At 41.4% G+C, this 18,210-nt stretch overlaps 1 protein-coding gene across 1 annotated transcript in view; it reads left to right on the forward strand.

The window, feature by feature from the left end:
- Positions 1 to 18,210, forward strand: part of LOC138283296 (uromodulin-like) — a 451,356-nt gene that overhangs the window by 377,966 nt on the left and 55,180 nt on the right. Inside the window, exons 6-7 of the mRNA XM_069221317.1 lie at positions 4,085 to 4,327; positions 6,530 to 6,683. Of these exons, the coding sequence (XP_069077418.1) occupies positions 4,085 to 4,327; positions 6,530 to 6,683 (397 nt within the window). The remainder of the gene's footprint in view (positions 1 to 4,084; positions 4,328 to 6,529; positions 6,684 to 18,210) is intronic.

The raw sequence follows: 18,210 nt of genomic DNA on the forward strand, positions 1-18,210 counted from the left end.
CAAACACGAATCATATATATGCGCCATGAGATAGTCCTGTCTCATGGACCGCAATCTTGTTGGGCCAGGAGGGGAACCTCAAATCCCTACCCATATTGTGGTGAAAGGTTATCGCCTTCACCAGGAGTTAAGCAGCACAAGCTCAGTGGTGGCAGCATACCATGTGGTGATCAACAGTAGTGAACAAAACCTTTCCGGTGGTCTGGAGGTGGTGCTGGTCCTAATCCGCCAGAGCAGCGCTGGATGCAGCGCTGCCCTGGGGATTACAACTCCCTTCTCTGCCAGCGCTTTCATGGCGGTACCACCACCATGAAAATGCTGGCAGAGAACAGGTGCAGGGGGACCTGGGGGCGGTGGGCCTGCACTGCCCATGCGCTTGGCATGGGCAGTGCAGGGGGCCCCCTGGCCAGCACCATTGCAATATTCAATGACTGCTTTGCTAGTGCACCCTGCAGGCTACACCATTGCTGCCGGCTCGATTACAAGCCTGAAACAATGCTGTAGCCTGTTTCCTGCCAGGCCAGTGGGTGGAAACTCAGGTTTCTGCCCGCTGGCCTAGCAGGAAACTCTTAATTGGGCCAGAGGGGATATAGCGAGTGTGGTGGCAACCTCCAAGTCGGAAGTTCAGCAGATGGTAAAAACCATCCACCGAACACATAATGATCCCTGAGTATGTATACTGAATGCATGTGTACATGCAATGTTAAAATATATGGGGGTCCTAGTGCTGGACAGTAAGCGTGCTCTGAATGTACACTATGTAAGGGTGTGTGCAAAATTACGTTATGTGTGGAACCTTGGGTTCCATTTTGGGAAGCCCAGGCCTGCCTAGTGAAGACATGAAGAGGAGAGAATCCCAACAGACACTTTTGAGTATTGCTATATTCCTGTAAGTTGGGCAATACACACACTGGAGGGAAAAGGAAAAGATTCCCTTTACACTTTAAAAGACTGCTTTTTGAGTCAGTTATAGATCACAAGGAAGGGGCCTCAAAACATCATAGGAAGAGAGATGGGGCGGATAAGGAAATCATAAAGAGTAGGGCAGGGTCTTGGATTAACCGTTTGATACACATTTCACTGTGGCTGACATCCAGGTGTGAACTATAGTCACCCTCATGAGTGGTGTTGTAGGATAACCAGCTTTAGAGTCTGCCTGCTGTGACAGACATCTTTCATGAGGGAAGAAGAAAGAGAAGTGTCCATTTCAAAAGAAGCCTAACCCCAGCATAAAACTTCAGTAACTTGGACCCTGATCACATTTAATGTATGGAAAAAGAATATAAGAATGTTAGTTTGAGTCCCCAAAAAGTTGTCAGACAGGCTGTGTGAGAAGGGGAAGCTCTGCAAGACTTCTACTTGGGACAAGACCTAGGGGCCAATATCTGCTAGTCTCACTTCTGGGTGATGGGACATCACCCAAGACACCAAGATCACCTGCCCTGGAGCCAGGAGCACCATCACCTGCGTGCTTGCCATGATCAGTGTGCCCTGTGAGGGAGAGGAGAGGGTCAGACGATTAAGGTCCGGTAGGAGCCCTGCATGAGGATTCACTGAGCGAGGTGTGAGGCTGTGCACAATCTAACTTTTGCTCATGTCGTATCGGCTCTGCGACCCCTGTATGCCAGGAGAGGACTGCTTTGTTCTGACCACATCTGAAGTTCTGTGCTGAAAGCACCAGGCAGCAATGGCCATGCTGCAGTAACCACGTGTGCCAAAGGGGGTCACTGGTGAACTGATTTTTGGCCAGGAGTGCTGGACTTCTGACTGCCGAAATCGGAGATCCCGTATGCCAGGAGGGGCTGCTGTAGTGAGGGTGATCGTATAAGGAGAGTCTGAGCCCAGATAGTGAGTACCGCGGAAAACCTGTATGCCAGGAGGGGATGCTAGTACCACTTTGGCTAAGAGTTTGGTTTGTTGCCTGAACAAAAGGAATACTGCTGTGATCTGCACTCTGTAATCTGCACCTGATGGATTCCCCGAGGATCACCAAGATGCCATCAAGGACATTGTACCCTCATTGGAGCTGTAGTCGGGAGCCAGAGGACCATACCAGCTTCCCTCTAGAGGGAAGAGCAACTTACCCATGTGTCTGCTTAGCAACGGCAACTCCAATCACTATATTGAACCAGCAGCATTGCTCAACAGAGAGAGACTGTGTCACTGGGTGCTACCCTGAGCAGCTCAACTTTGCCGTACAGGATCCAGACTCGAGAGCACCTGAAGAGATGGTACTCACTGCACAGCTTAACACTGCCATGCTGCCAGAGCACGTAAAACTGGAACTGGGCCTTTGGGGCGCTAGGGACTTGCTGATAATAGTGCTGCAGTGCCATAGGGACTTTTGACTAATTCCAAAGGAGTCAAAGGGATAACTCTTGAGTATGGCCTAATAGTTTGTGTTACCTGGATGCGGCCATCGGTGAATGGTGAATAACCCCGAACATGAAGTTGGGTGGGACAGGGATTTGCCTGAAAACTCCTAGAGCCCCTACCTCAAGGGACGTTGTGGTTTTGCTTCTAAATTTTGTATGGCTTGCACATGTACAGTTAGAAATAAAATACTTTTTTTTCTATAAAAGCAAGTATTGAATTGGACATTGATTTATTGCTTGCACTGTTCGCACTTTTAATTATGAGTCATGTTCACTGACCTGTATCTACATCTGCGTGACCACAGCTGCCACTGAGAGTCAGGTGCAGAAGGGGTACTTGGCCCAGCTGCTCAGCACCCATAGTAGCCCGAGCCAGGGACATCAGGAGTAAAAGGCCTCAACCACCACGGGTGTGAGCCCCATGGTCCTCTAAAAAGTGTTCTGACATGTCATTACAGAGAAATGCAAAATCCAAGCCAAAGTGGGCAGCAAAATCAAGAGAAAATGAACAGCATCCCCAGTAGAACCGGAAAGTTGCCTGGCTCACCTTCAAAATTAAGGGCTTTATACATTTCTTTTTGCATATAAAATTAACCGAACTGCAGATGGTATGATCAAAAATGTTATCTTCATAGCAAATCAGAACACAGCCCGCTAAAATATTGCCTAAGCACCTAAGCACAATCCCAATACATGAATAACCGTTTTGCCCTCTCTATGCTAATGCCATCTGGAGATGGTGGAACAAACTAGATACATGAACAACAATGTGTTATATGAATGAATAGGGCACAGTGATCTAAGAGAAAGAGCTTTTTGTATTAGTTGCAGTTTTGTGACTGAGAGGAGAAAAGTTCATTGAGCACAGCATGAACAATGACACTGGAAATAAACAATATTTTGCTCAATTGTGTGCTGTAGAACTAACAGTCAGTGAGATGTGCAGAAGTAGTACAAAGCTGGCATCCATTTAAGAAAATATGGCTTCCAGGCCCAAATTGAGGCCTAGTTAACAATAGACAAGAAAATACATTTCTACACAAAATAGGAAATTCACTTAAATTGCAATGGTACTATATCAGAGTGTATATGTATAATTGGGTGTGAACATGTATTTTGCATTTTTTTAATATCACATTAAATCATAAATGTAGAAAGATATTTAACAGCATTGAAAAGTGTCAGAGGTTAGAGGGGTAGCCCTGTGTCTAAGGAGGGGATCTAAGTGGACATCAAGGTGAAATGACATTTCTCCTACTGGTACACTCCTAGAGGCACCAGTTACTGTGACATGTTACCTGTCCTGAGGGAACTAATTAATACCACTCGCAATCACCCACTGGTGATCCTGGAGATCTCGTCTGGAGAGTAGAACTTATTAAATGCAATGTACAGTCTTGTGATGAAAGGACTTATTGTGTTCTGTGGTTCTCTGGTCCCCACTGCTTACATTTTACGCCCGTCTAGTAGCAAGTGCCTTATAATCCCTCCTTGTTCACATATGTGTTTACGCTCTCTGTGTCTTATGATACCTATAAAGGGCACCACACAGACTCAAATGCTTGCAGGTGCAATGCTTTGGAGATTTTTTTGGTATCTGCAGTTATGCGTGGCATGGTGGTCTCTGACCATCTTGACATGTCAAGAAAGCTTGTGAGGTCACCAGTAGCAGAAGAAATGAGAGCTAACAATTGTTTTTCCTATTTCAGATTCATTGAATTAAATGTTCATGGAGTGAACACAATTATGAAACCCACCATGACTGCATTCATAGATTCCAACTTTACCGTCCCTTACAACGAGTCTTCAATGTATTTGTACACTAGCAACCCGCTGTATCTTAGCATGCGTTTACCGGAATTCGAGTTCTTATATCTTCTAGTGAAGCGCATGTATGCCACAACAATCAACGATTTGAACGCTGTACCACAGTTTGACCTAATCACCGATGGGTAAGTCGAAGAAGTTCTTTCTTAACCTCAAAACAGGAGTCTTCATGTTTCCTATTAAGTGTAGGATTTTCCTGAGGATGAAGCAGGCAGCATAATTCTTTTAGGAGCAGTTGTAGGATAGCATTCCAGTTCAGATACCTCTCTTTAAGAAATGAATCTACTCACTGATGCATAATTTGCCTCTTTGTAATAATACATACACCCTGAAAAAACTGTCGAATCTTGTAGAGCACAAAAGCAATAGCCCCAGAGAATAACAGGAATTTCGTCAAGCATTCCTAAGACATTCGAATACAATTTAAGTCAGTTTCGGAATCCAAATAAGCAGGGCCTGGAGAATACTCCTTAGACCATGCGTAGATGTCTGTCATCAAAATCAGCATAGAATACTTTCAGAAATACTTTCAAATGCAATAGTCACAACATTGTGAGTCCTTTGCAATTCGATTTGGTGTATAGTAATTATTACTGAGCTGCACAGACAAAGTCAGATGCTTGTGGTACAAATAGAAAATAATAAATGGTAGTGGCTGTTTTTCAGTAGGGGTAACAAGATGACCTACAGAGCAAATTGTAGATCAACATCTACATGCGTAATGGATCTGTGGAGGTGTGAGATGAACAGCTTACTCTTTCCATGAGAAAATAAACTATTTGTAGTATATTTGAGGTTTCATAAACAACAACCTTGCAGACCCTCCACTGGGAAGGGGGAATCAATTCTGTCTTTGTTGAATTAAGTATTTCTAAGACCATTGATTAATTGCTTGAACAAGACTGAATTGCCAGTTTCCAGCTTCTCTACTATTATAGTAGATGACAAAATTTCAGTGGACAATAGCCTAACAACTGCTTGAGTGTATTGCAGTGAAGACAAGTTTTGCAGCAAGTATTAGGACAAATAGTTATGAATGCTTAGATGAATAGTTCCAGATTAGGTGAAGCACACCCAGGAAGGAGATGGAAATTGTCAGGTTTCACATATACGAAGGGTCTGATTTGATATCCTACCACAATACTGAGTTTTGAATTTTTTAACTGCAACTATATCAACCACTATGTTGTCAAGGTAAGTATATATAGATGATTGTAGATTGACTATACTTCAACATTTAGGGCCTGATTCACAAAGGTAAACTTATATATTTCTGTAAGTTTAGGCTTTTGCAGTACTCAGAAAACTGCATTTTAATAGTAAGTTTATGAGTGTGGAGATTTCGCATTCGCAGCAGAGAATTCTGCACAGAAAAAGATAGGACTGCCCTATCTTTTATGTACATAGTTTTCTGCTCCGACTGTGGAGTCTCCACACTCATAAACTTCCTATTGAAATGCTTTAAATGAGTTAAAACTCTAAGAAACACCAGCACTGACACATTTTTAATTTGTCAGACATACCGAAAGGCAATACATTTGTGTTAGTGTTTTTGAGTTTGAACACAATGCTACTTTTTCACAGCCTCTAAAAAACAACATTGTATTAAAAAACAGGCACAACTTCTATTGGTCGGAGTTGCTAATAGACAATGTGTCTGTGTTTGTGTTACACAAAGATGGCTTTCATGTGGTGAGACTCAGATCGCATTGGGCATCAAGGTCCATGAAGACCCTGTGCTGAGCCAGAGGCGGGCATCTGGCTTGAGCCATGCTAGGGCTTTCAAGGGCTTGCCCACCTCTACTTTACAGATAAAATTTGTACTGAAAATGCAAGTACTTTCATTACATGTGCTACTAGTGCTTCACCTAGTGTGACAGCAACTAGTAATAATATTAATATGACTACTAGTGCTAATCCTGCTAGTTTTATTACTTCTAGTAGTGCTACATATATCACTGTATTGTAGATTTTATGTAATGCTTTATACTGCTGACAAAGCTGTGAACACCTACTTGTTTTACTAACACTACAAATGGTGCTGCTTTTACTCTTTCATAACTGTTCTCAGTGCTACTACTACTAATACTACTACAAGTATATCTACAATTACTTTTTAAAAGAATACCCCTCCTTACATCTTCATACTTTATCCTGTTCTGAATATGGTATTTAAAAAAATAGTCTATGAAAATGTAGGTTGGTGATTAATCAACTGAATTTGTGGGTTACTCAATGGAATTATCCTGATGTCAACTGTAGTCAAATAGTTTAAACTCACCGAGTGAGCTGATAACCTTGCCTCTGTACACTTATTTTCTACACAGGTGTCCCTCTCTCGACATGAACGACCTAGTGTCAGTGGTACACAACGGTGACAGCTACCAAGCTCAATTTGTAATCCAGGTCTTCCAGATTACGGGTTCTGACTCAGTCTATTTTTTCGCCGATGTTGAGACATGCATGGAGACCTGCACCAAGGTAATCACAATGGACTCCGGATGGGAAGTTACACTGTAGATCAAACTGACTTTTATGTAATTCCTTTACTCTCCTGTTGTAATTTGTCAAACTCTTCCAGTTCCATTTGGAAGGGAATCCTGCATTTTAGGACACCATTCCATGTGAAGGTTTTTTGTCAAGTCATAAACCACACTCTGAAACCGTATGTGCAGTTTTGCAAACAGAGATATGACATCAAAAACAAGGCAGGTGTCCTGAAAATAAATATTGTGCTACAGAAATATCATTGCAGGAATATTGCAATGTTCAAAATACCCTTAACATAAACAACAAAAGTAAGAATATTGTTTTAAGTGTTGGCTTTAGTATCATTTTTAAATATATTGTTGTTTTATGCTATTTTATTTTGTTGTGGATTAGTACAATTTAGTAGCTGAAAATGTATGTTTTTTAAAATTTTAGGAGCAGGATGTTGGGTTTGTATGGGGAAAAAAAGGTGAGGAGATTTTTAAATTATGTTTGTTAAAATATTTTTTATTTGAATATTTTATCAAAATGAAAACTGTAAAGATATGTTTTAATTTAATTGGATTTATTAAAATTGTACCATTGTAAACATTTATGATTTAATGTTTTTAGTTTTTATATTTTAATATTGATTATGCACAATTGATATATTTTTGCTTTGTTGCTTTAAATACATTTGTATTATTTTAATTAAAAATAATATTCAATTATTTTATGAAATAATTCATAGAATTTTTAAATTATTTTCTTTTATTCGATGTTTATATAGCTTCTCTTTTGCATTTAATTTATAGTAATAATTCATAAAGTAATTTAGAACATTTTAGTGAATTTTGATGTTTTTAGTTTATATGGGAATGGGTAATGTTATTGTTGAAGTTTATTATTAAATTAAAATACATTTTTAATTTTTATTTTGTGTATCAAAAATGTGTTTACAATATTGTTATATTTTGAGATGTTAATGTAGAAATGTATTAATCTAAATATAATTTGAAATAACAAAAACAAAAAAAATGGTACATTTAATTGATAACAAATACATTATTAAATTGTAATAACATTTTGAATGTTATTTAATTCTAAAGTAATTTATCAAGCCACGCAAAGCAACCTTGCATGGCCATGAGTGGCTTGACAAATCTGGAGCAATGGAACTCACCCGGTGGGAGCATCGCAATACAGCAGGGGTGAGGCAGCCGGGTTGAAGGTCGCCTCATCCCTGTAAGTTTGGCAGTCAGCCCGTCTGACCGCCAAACTCGTAATGGGCCCCTACGTCTTTTTCTATCTCTTGGACAAAATATTATATTTGTCTTAATTTCCCAATAAATAATTTATTTACAAAAATAATTTTAAAGTTCATAATTTATAAATAAAGATTACAATTTATTTGAAGGTATTGCTTATAATTGTCAGGGTATATTGATATTCAAGGTGGTTTACCTAAATAGAAACTTTTTTTTTTAAACAATTTTGTAATATAGCATTTTGTAGTTATGTGCTTTATAATTTATTATTTATTTTCTTCCATTTTTAATGTGTTTTATACACTTTAAAATCAAATGTATGGTATTTAGGGTCAGATTTTAAATCATTTTTTATATTTATTTTTTTGTTATTGTTAGATAGATGGTACTGAAAATCATTATGTGTTGATATGAATATTAAAAATAATTTATTTGGTGTATACATATTTATGACTGGGGTTGTGTTGCTCTTGCACCATGCAATGTGGTGCATGTGCAACACAAGCCCAAAATGCAATTTATCAAGCCATGCAAAGCAACCTTGCATGGTCATCAGTGGCTCGACAAATCTGGAGTAATGCAACACAGTGCAAGTCACTACATTGTGGTACTCTGCCCCAGGGAGGCATTCCATGGGTACTGTGTGTGTGTTTCCATGCAACATCCATGGATTGTGATGCATTCCCAGATTTACCAGAAGTGGTTGATCAGGGAATGTGCCAAAATGCTATGTCTTTCCAGGTGAGGCTTACAGAGGAGAAATATCTTTATTTCTCCTTGTATTTTCCTCTTTCTGTGTGTGCTGCAATCTGCAGCAAACATAGAAAAAGGAACATGCCTCAGAGGGTTGTTTTTTTGCAACGAGGTGCCCCTTCCTGCACAAAAACAATCTTCCTTAAAATGCAGGCATCCATTCACCCTGGTGCAAGGGTGCCTGCACTGGTGCTAGGCAGCCAAAACAGAGCCACTGCAGGTACACAGGCAGGAATATGTCATATCCCTTTAAATACCATGCATTCCTGCCCTTTCCCTGCCACACAGTGCAGAAAGATGACTTGCATCACTGCGCTGCGATGCCCTGCATTACTTTGACATAAATATGACCCTCTTTGCCTAAAGACATCCCCATAATTGTCTACCTTTGAGTAGAAATAGTAAATTTAACTCCTGTAGTGTCCAGGCCATTCACACAAATTAAAGAGATTAAAGTCAGAATAGAAAATATAACATCTTTTGTGCCTAACACCTTCTTCAAAATGGCTTAGATTGGAGTAGGAATGGTCAATCTAACCCCTTAAGTGCCCAACACCTTCCCAAAAACAGTTTACATTGGGGTAGAAATAGTGAATGTAGCCCCTACAGGGTCCAACAGCTTCCCCAAAATTAATTAGATTTGAGTAGGAATAGTAAATGTTTGTGTTCAATACCTTTCCCAAAAGGGTTTAGATTGGAGTGAGAATAGCAACTCTGTCCCATTAGAGTCCAACACCTTCCCCATATTGCTTTGGATTTAAGTGGGAATCGTAAATCTAATCCCTTTGCTGTCCTACACCTTACCCAAATGGTTTAGATTGGAGTGAGAAGAGTACAGAAAACAACTTAGAGTCCAGCACCTTCCACGAAAGTAGTTAGATAGTAGTGGGAAAAGTAAATGTGACCCTTTTAGTGTTCCGGACCTTCCCTAAAATGCATTACATTGGAGTGTGAATAGTTGATCTGACCCCTTTAGGTCCCAACATTTAACAAAATGCATTGTATTTTGTGTGTCCTGTGTATTTGTTTAAGTGAACAACATGTCATGGTTTTTATAATTTAATTTATTTTGTTTTTCAAATTTTGATGTCTGTGTTAACATTTATTTTAACATATATACATCGTTCAATTAAAAAAGTTACAGTGGAGCAATGTTTATTACACTGTTATGTGAAATAAGTTGTGCAATGTATTTTTTAACCAGTTTTAAAAATGTGCATTTGTAAACATTTTAGAAAAATGGAACATCCTTATTTTTAACTTAAACACTTGTTACATATGCAAGTTTGTATTTTTACAGATTTAAAATATTTATTTTAGTTGGAATATAAAGTACTATATTATACTGAGTTATGCTTTCGTAGTAACATTTAAATTAGACTTTACAAATATAGGGGGTTATTACAACTTTGGAGGAGGTGTTAATCCGTCCCAAATGTGACGGATATACCACCAGCCGTATTGCGAGTTCCATAGAATATAATGGACTCGTAATACGGCTGGTGGTATATCCGTCACTTTACCGTCACTTTTGGGACGGATTAACACCTCCTCCAAAGTAGTATTAACCCCCTTAGTCATGTTTTGTTAATTCATTTTAATATATTTTGTACATTTTTATACCACTGTTATATTTTGTAACATCTTTGAATAATTTTGAATTACATTTCTATTGTTTTCCATAGGGGATAGTCTTTTTTATTTCCATTTAGCATCCATGTTTTTACTACTACCTTATTTTTTAGTTTATTTCTGCCATTTTGAAGTGGATTTCATGGGATCTAGTGGTTTGCTTTATGTCAGATTTTATTGGGTAGTTTGTTTTTATTTTGAATTTCTTTCAGTTATTACCCTTTTTGGTGAACGGTAATGAATGTTTCTGTTTTAATGTGAAATATATGCTTGTGTTGTTTGGTGTTATTATTCATATATTTCTGATGTTTGATGCCATGTTTTAAAGTCAAGAATGTTTATACTATTTTTCTATTATGTGCATATTTTTTTAACATTAGTATTTATTTAAAAGTAAATATTGTTTATTATGTGTTAAATGTTAATGTTGACTTATAAATATATTAATAATATTTTTTGCTGTTCTATGTATTTATTTTCAATTTCTTTACATGTGTACTATTGTTTAAATAAGAGTTTTAATCTGTTATTTTTGCTTGCTTTTTTGTGATATTATTGTAGTCGATATTGTGTTTCAAAAGTTTTGTTATTACATATAGTTATTTAAAAGTTACAATATTTTTATTTTCAACATTTGTGTTTTAGCTATTGTTTAAAATAGATATTGTATATGGGAAAAATTGTATTCTGGTTAATTAAGTTTGGGATTTTGATATGTTAGTAAGCGATATTATTTTGTCAATCTTGTTTTCCACAATATCATGTCATGGATCCATGAAATCTGCCACATTTTTGATCTAGTACCCCGACAGCCAAATTCTAAATAGGGCTCACATTTTTATCTCTTAGATGGGTAATTCACCATCAGCCTGAGTGGAAAACTGTATTTAATATTTTAACAAAATAAACATAGTTCTTTTAAAGTATCATGTTTTTTTTCAAGGAACAGTTGAATGATAATATCCCATATTATAGTATCTTATTCCTTCCTAGTGACCTTGGGCCTGTTTTGGAGTATAATGGATGGATAATGTCTCAAACATGACAGATATCCCTTTTGCCTAGTTACTATTGTGATGGATATAATGCACTTGTAATAAGATGGACTGGGAATCCATCACGTTTGTGACAAGGAAACCATTCTGCTAAACTTTAAATCAGGCCCTTTACTTCTTGTGTGGTGCTTTTGACATAGATTTGACCACTAAACAAAAGAGGGTATTTTCATACAACTCAAGGAGCCAAGTATGTGCATGCCATTAACCCAAATTAACTGAAACATTTCTTCCTTTAAACTCTTTTTGGCTGAGACCTCATGCCAAAAATATGTTGTAATAACTGCATACGCCCTCTGAATAGCCAATGATTTACAGAACAAGAGGGCTGCAAGAGCATCCTTTGATAGATTGAGCCTACCAGACTGCTGAAGTTGTCTAGTTGCTAAAGACATATTATGGGGTTCCCAAGAATATGCAGGGGCTTGAACCCTGGCCATTGCTTACCATTGGCTGGCTCTACTGTCACTTTTATTGCCTTACTTTCTAGGCATTGGCTTTCTGTTTCCCATCTTGTCCATCTCTTGTTGTCCCTCTCTTGGAGCATAACCTCTTTACCTGCTCACTGGTTGGCTGAGTACTACGCTTCCTCTGCACACATTTAGAGGGCATTTGCTTTCTAGCTCTCTGCCTCATCTGCTTTTCTCCACCACTACATTGATCACCCTTGCCCATATGCCTCTCTCACACTCACACTTGTGTTGCTTACTTTTCCTGACCCCTGACACCCTGTCAACTCTCACCCACAACCTGCTCATCCGTTTTCATTTTGTTTTTTGTTTTTTTACTGAAGGCTCTTTCATGATACATTTTTAAACAAGTGATTTCATGCTACTTTTTTGTTTAGAGATACACTTTGGATCGGAGTCTGTGCCCTTTTGTAGGTGCACGCATGCAGATTGAAGGCATGCACAAAATGACTTTTGGCATTGCTAATCCTTGTTTAAATATCAATAGAATTGGTGTTAACCATCTTAATCTAAAAAAGTGAAGCTGTCTCATTGTCTTCAAATCTTATGTAGAAGAAGACCAAACACAAAATTAGGTAACTGAAGTCTTCGAACATATGAATGCACTGTGAAAAAGCATCAGACAACTGACTTTGATATATAGGGTTATACCCTCTGGTAACTGCGATATAATGGCACCTCAACTTCCCCAGTCAAATGTTTTCAAGGAAAATAATGGCCTGATTTAGAGTTTGGCAAATGGTTTAATGTCCATCAGGGTGGCAGATTACTATATTCTGTTGCTCTGATGAATTTCCTGTCCACCAAACTGAGAGAAGTTCGCTGGCCCAACGGCCATCTCTATACATTGGCAGGAACCACCGTCAGGGTGGTTCCTCTCAATGTTGGGAAAGCTTGATTAATGGTGTTAGAAACTGGGTTTTTGGTTAAATGGTGGGTGAGCTCTGGTCAAGCAACAACCACAATTCTTGTCAACATAAGGCACAAGCAAATCGCAAATTAACCCAGGCTCACCCTCTGATACCTTGTCACAGAGCAGTCAGGTTTTACTTAAAGGCAATGGTTAAAGTGTCTGTGCAACACTTTAAACTGTAAAACAGTGAACACACCACACAAAAAGGAACAAGACCAAAATAACAAAAATCCAGTAAGGAGAACTTGAGTTGTGATTTTTTTAAAGAATAAACTGTAAAACACACTTACAAGCAAGAAGTGCCAGCCAGGGATTTCTGTGCTGAGCCAGACTGGGACATACTTAAACATTCAGGTTGACTGTGATGGGGCGCAGGCTGGCACCAGGGGCCCAGTTAGGCCCGCTGAACCAAAGTATCACAAATCCTGGTTGAGGAGAATCGCCTGGGTCCTAAAAAAAGATGTGTTGTGCAGTCAGAGGGATGCATCAGTTCTGAGATGCGGGGAGGCTGCGGTGCAAAATCCTGATACATCAACATCAAGGTTCCTGTAGACATGGCTTGCAAATGTGAAGGCTTGTGTCAAGAATGCATGGTGCAGTCGAGACAATGCATTTGTTTTGATTCACGCAGTAGCAATAATACAGAGGTTCAGCGTCATCATCAAGGCTGCCGTTGACGAGGGATGTGAGGAGCTTCCACTGGGGAAGGTGACACGCAGTGGTGGTTCCGAAGGTGATGCGCTGATCCTTAAATGTGGTGATGTGAATCTACTGCATAAGTTCCACTATACCCAGCAGCGGTGATGCTCTGGTTCTGTTCCATGTAACAGCGGCGATGCATTGAATCTGCACCCACAGCAGAGAATGCATTGGTTTAGCTGGATCAAGCACTTTAGGCCCATTTCCAAAGATCGAGGACTGGGGTGGCACCACTTAGGAGGGTAGACTCACAGATGGCAGAGTCCAGGTGAAGGACCAGGGTGGTTGGAAGTCTTTTATGTTCCTGAGACTTCAGATTAGGAGGCCAGACAATGAGCCCCTAGAGTTGCTCTGGGTTCTGGGTTGGAGAGATTCAGGTCCAGTCATTCTCACTCCCAGGCAAGAGGGCAGCAGGCGGCAGGTCAACACAGCAAACCAGGAGTCCAGCAGAGTAGCAGTCCAACCGAGTGGTAGTCAGCAACACAGCAGTTCTTCTTCCTGACAGAGTATCCACAGGTCCAAAAGTGTACTGAAGTGGTGGTGTCAAAGAGACAGTACTTGTACCTAGTCAGGCCTTTGAAGTGAGGGAGGCTTCAAAGACATGCATTTGAAATGCACAGAGTCCCTGCACTGGCTCCAGACACACTACAAGGGGTTATGAAGGCCTTTGTGTGTGGACGGGACACAACCTATTTAAGTGTAAGTGAGGCTGGGCCCAGCTCCTCCCTCGCATCCTGCCCAGGATGGCCCATGAAGGCCCATCATGTCACACCTAAGCTCCCATTGTGTGTGGCTGTCTAGGAAAAGTACACAAAGTCCAGCTGTCACCGCACCCTAAACATGTGAGAAGAGACAGGCAGCAGGCACCAAATGGCTAAAATAAGAAAACACCATTGGCCATCTGTACAACGCATTTTCCTAGTCGCAAATTGGCCATTTGCAGAATCGGCCCATTTGCGACTAGAAACATGATTTTTTGGGATGTACAAAGCCCAAACTGCATTTCGGACACTTGTTACCGAATTGCAATTTGTGTTTTGCAATTCGGAATTAGGAAGGTGCATGTCCAGGGCGTCCCTTCCTAATACCGAATCTAAATGGTTTGTATGATTGTTTTGTGACCGTGAATGCGGTCGCAAAACAATCACAGTTAGCACTAGTTTCAAAATGGTGCTAACCCTTTCGCAAAGGGGAAGCGGTCCCTTTGTGAATGCATGCGAAAACATTTTTTAAGAGCAGGCAGTGGTCCCACGGACCGCTGCCTAGTTTTAAAAAATGAAACTGAAACGTTTCATTTTTTTCTTTTTAAACACAGCCTGTTTTCCTTTAAGAAAAATGGGCTGTGTTTAAAAAAAAAAAAGATTGCTTTATTTAAAAGCAATCAGAGACATAGTGGTCTGCTGACACCAGCAGGCCACCATCCCTGTGATTTTTGCTATTGCCGGTGGGTAGCAAATTGCGGCCTACCTTATTATTATTATTGAAGCAGGTCTATTTGGGACCCACCCGGAATCGCAAAAGAAAGTCAATGGAGTTTCTTACATTTGGAATTGCGATTCCCTAATTGCGATTCGCATGGAATCCCAATTAGGAAATCGCAATTCCAAATATTTGTAAACGTGGCCCTTACTTTCTAAAAATGTCATTTTCCGAATTGCAATTTAAAGTCTGACTTCACCATAAGTTATAATATATTGAATTATGATTTCAAAGACACTAAACCTACAAACGCTGTCTCTTTCAAATTGGAAGTGATACCTGTAAAATGTTATGAGGTAACTCCAATGTTGCCCTATGGGAGATAATCTAAGACTTTTTAACTACCAGGACAAGTAAAACTTAAAAGTGCATGACCAACCTTATAAATACACTACACCCTGCCATTGGGGCTGCCTACGGCCTACCTTAGGGGTAACTTATATATATTTAAAAGGAAGTTGTTGGGCTGGCAAAAGGGTTATTTTGCCAGGTCAGGGTTCACACACAGGCTCTGCAGTGGCAAGCTTAGTCATGCTTAAAGGGCTACTTATGTGAGTGGCACAATCCGTGCTGCAATCTCACTAGCAGTAATTAATTTACTGTCCCTAAGCACAATACATGCACTTTACTAGGAACTTACAAGTAAATTAAATATGCCAACTGGGGATAAGCGAATAGTACCATGTTCTAGGGAAAGAGCACAAGCACTTTACCACTGATCAGCAGTGGTAAAGGTCACATAATCCTAAGGCCAGCAAAAACAAAGTCAGCAGAAACACGATATCTGAAGGCAGAAATTCCAAAAAAAACATGTCAAGGACTCCAGGTTTAACACATGTCCCCTCCAACTGAAAGTGGGGAGAGCTACCCAACCCATTGTGAGTCCCCTTCACTAAGTTGGAAGAACCTGGAGAGACCATCAGCACTGGTGTGGTCTTTTTTTCAGGATGGTGTTCCACTGTAATGTCCATTCCCTGTAGGGAGATGGACCACCTCAATGGTTTGGGATTCCCACCCTTCATCTGCATTAAGTATCTGAAGGGCCAGTGGTCTGTCTGGACCCGGAAGTGAGCACCAAACAGATATGGTCTCAGCTTCTTCAGTGTCCAGACCACCACAAAGGCTTCCCGCTCTGTTGCATTCTCCCTCTGTCCCCCGGTAAGGAACCTCCTACTGATGAAGACTACAGGTTGATCCAGTCCCTCTTTGTTTAGCTGGAGAGCACAGGCCCTATGCCAAGCTCTGAGGCATCTGTCTGCACAATGAATTTTTGGGAGAAGTCAATGACCTTGAGCATGGGTGCCGTGTACATGACCTCCTTTAGGGTGTTAAATGCCTTCTGGCACAGGTCTGGATGTTCAGATCACCTGATGTGGCTGCTTCTTGGAAGTCAGCTCTGTCGGGGGGGCACAATGATGCCAAACCCCTTGACAAATATTCTATAATAACCAGTGAGGCCTAAGAAGTTCCTCACCTCTGTCTGGGTCTTGGGGGGACATTGAAAGTCAGGCCTGCTCTCTGCAGAGCCTGAAGCACTTTTTTGAGGTGGCACAGGTGGTCCTTCTAGCTGGAACTCAAGACTGCAGTGTCATCAAGATAGGCGGAACTGAAGTTTCCCAGCCCACGGAGGACCTAGGTTACCAGCCTTTGGAAAGTGGCAGGGGCATTCTTCACACAGAAGGGCATTACTCAGACGTGTAAGTGCCCTTCTGGGATAGAGAACACAGACCTTTGTTTGGTCCCCTCAGTCAAATCAATCTGCCAATACACAGACATAAAGGCCCTTATTACAAGTGTGGCAATCTTGAGACCGCCATTCTCATGGTGTCGGTCAGTACCCCACCAATGTGGCAGGCCGACTGCCATATAATGACCGTGGTGGCTCTGCCACGGTCGGACTTCCGGCAACGCTAGGTTGCTGCTGGTTGACAGCGTGACGGTGCTGGCCGTCTTAATCCACAAGGGAGGCGCTGCTGTGCTGCAGCGCTGCCCTGGGGATTGTGAGTACCCTCTCTGCCGGCTTTTGTATGGAGGTTCCACCACCATACAACGGCTGGTGGAGACGGGGTGCAGGGGCCCTCATGGACAGCCCTGTCGTGCTTTTCACTGCCTGAATTACAGGCAGTGAAAAGCGCGATGGGTGCTGTCGCACCCGATACACAGCAATATTGCCACAAGCCAAACTCTTAATAAGGTCCTGAGTCAAATGTGTGGAGGAGTTTGGCAGGTTCTATCTGATCTATGAGCTCATTAGCGCTGGGGATGGGGTGTGCTTCAGTCTCAGGGCCTGATTGCAAGTCTGACGGTCGGAAAAGCAGACTGCCAGACTTGTGGTGAGGAGACCACCACAGAGCTTATGGTCTTCCCACCAGACCTATTACAAGTTTTCCACTAGGCTGACCAGCGGAAACCAAGGTTTCCACTGGTCAGCCCAGTGGAAACTGTGTGGCGGCATTGGACTTGGCTCCACCTGGAGCTGAGTCCAATGCCTCGCACAGGGGGTCCGCGCAGCACAGGGGGGCTGTCTGTGCTGGGCAGTGGGGCCACAGCACACCCTGACCGCCAGCCTTTCCATGGCGGGATGATCACCATGGAATGCCTGGTGGTAAGGTGGGGTGTAATCAGCCAGGCGGTGCTGAGTTCAGTGCTGCCCCGATTGAGTACAACTCAGACCACTGTCACCCCCTCGGTAGCAATGTTCCTAGTGGGAACAGCAGTCCCCTGGTGGTCCAATCACCATGGTTGTAACGTGGCAGTCGGACCACCACAGATGCGGCGATCCAGTCGTCACTGCGAGTCTGGCATTCTTTGGACCGCCAGACTCATATTCAGGCCCTTAGCAACTGCATTGAGGTCACGGTAGCCCACACAGAATTTAAGCTTGGGTATGACACCTAAAGGGGCAACCTTGGGGACCAACACCACTGGGTTGGCCCAAGGGCTGTTTGAGGACTCAGTAATCCCTAATTCTATCATCTTGGAGACCCCATGCTGAATGATGGCTCTCACCTTGTTGAACAACCTGAAATTGTATTCTTCACAGGCATGCTGTCCCCAGTATCAACATCATGGGTACACCATGTAGTGAGTCCTAGGGTAAGGTAGAACAAAGAGACAAACTGCCCCAGCAAAGGGTGGCACTCCCTCTTTTGGTCTAGGCTCAGGGTAGGGGAGAGGTTGACACCCTCCACTGATCCATGCAGCTCCTTAGAACAAAGAAGGTCAGGGAGAGGTTCACTGTCCTCTTCCATCCCATCATCACTGACTAGG

This window comes from Pleurodeles waltl, chromosome 3_1, assembly GCF_031143425.1.
Source record: "Pleurodeles waltl isolate 20211129_DDA chromosome 3_1, aPleWal1.hap1.20221129, whole genome shotgun sequence".
NCBI lineage: Eukaryota > Metazoa > Chordata > Amphibia > Caudata > Salamandridae > Pleurodeles > Pleurodeles waltl.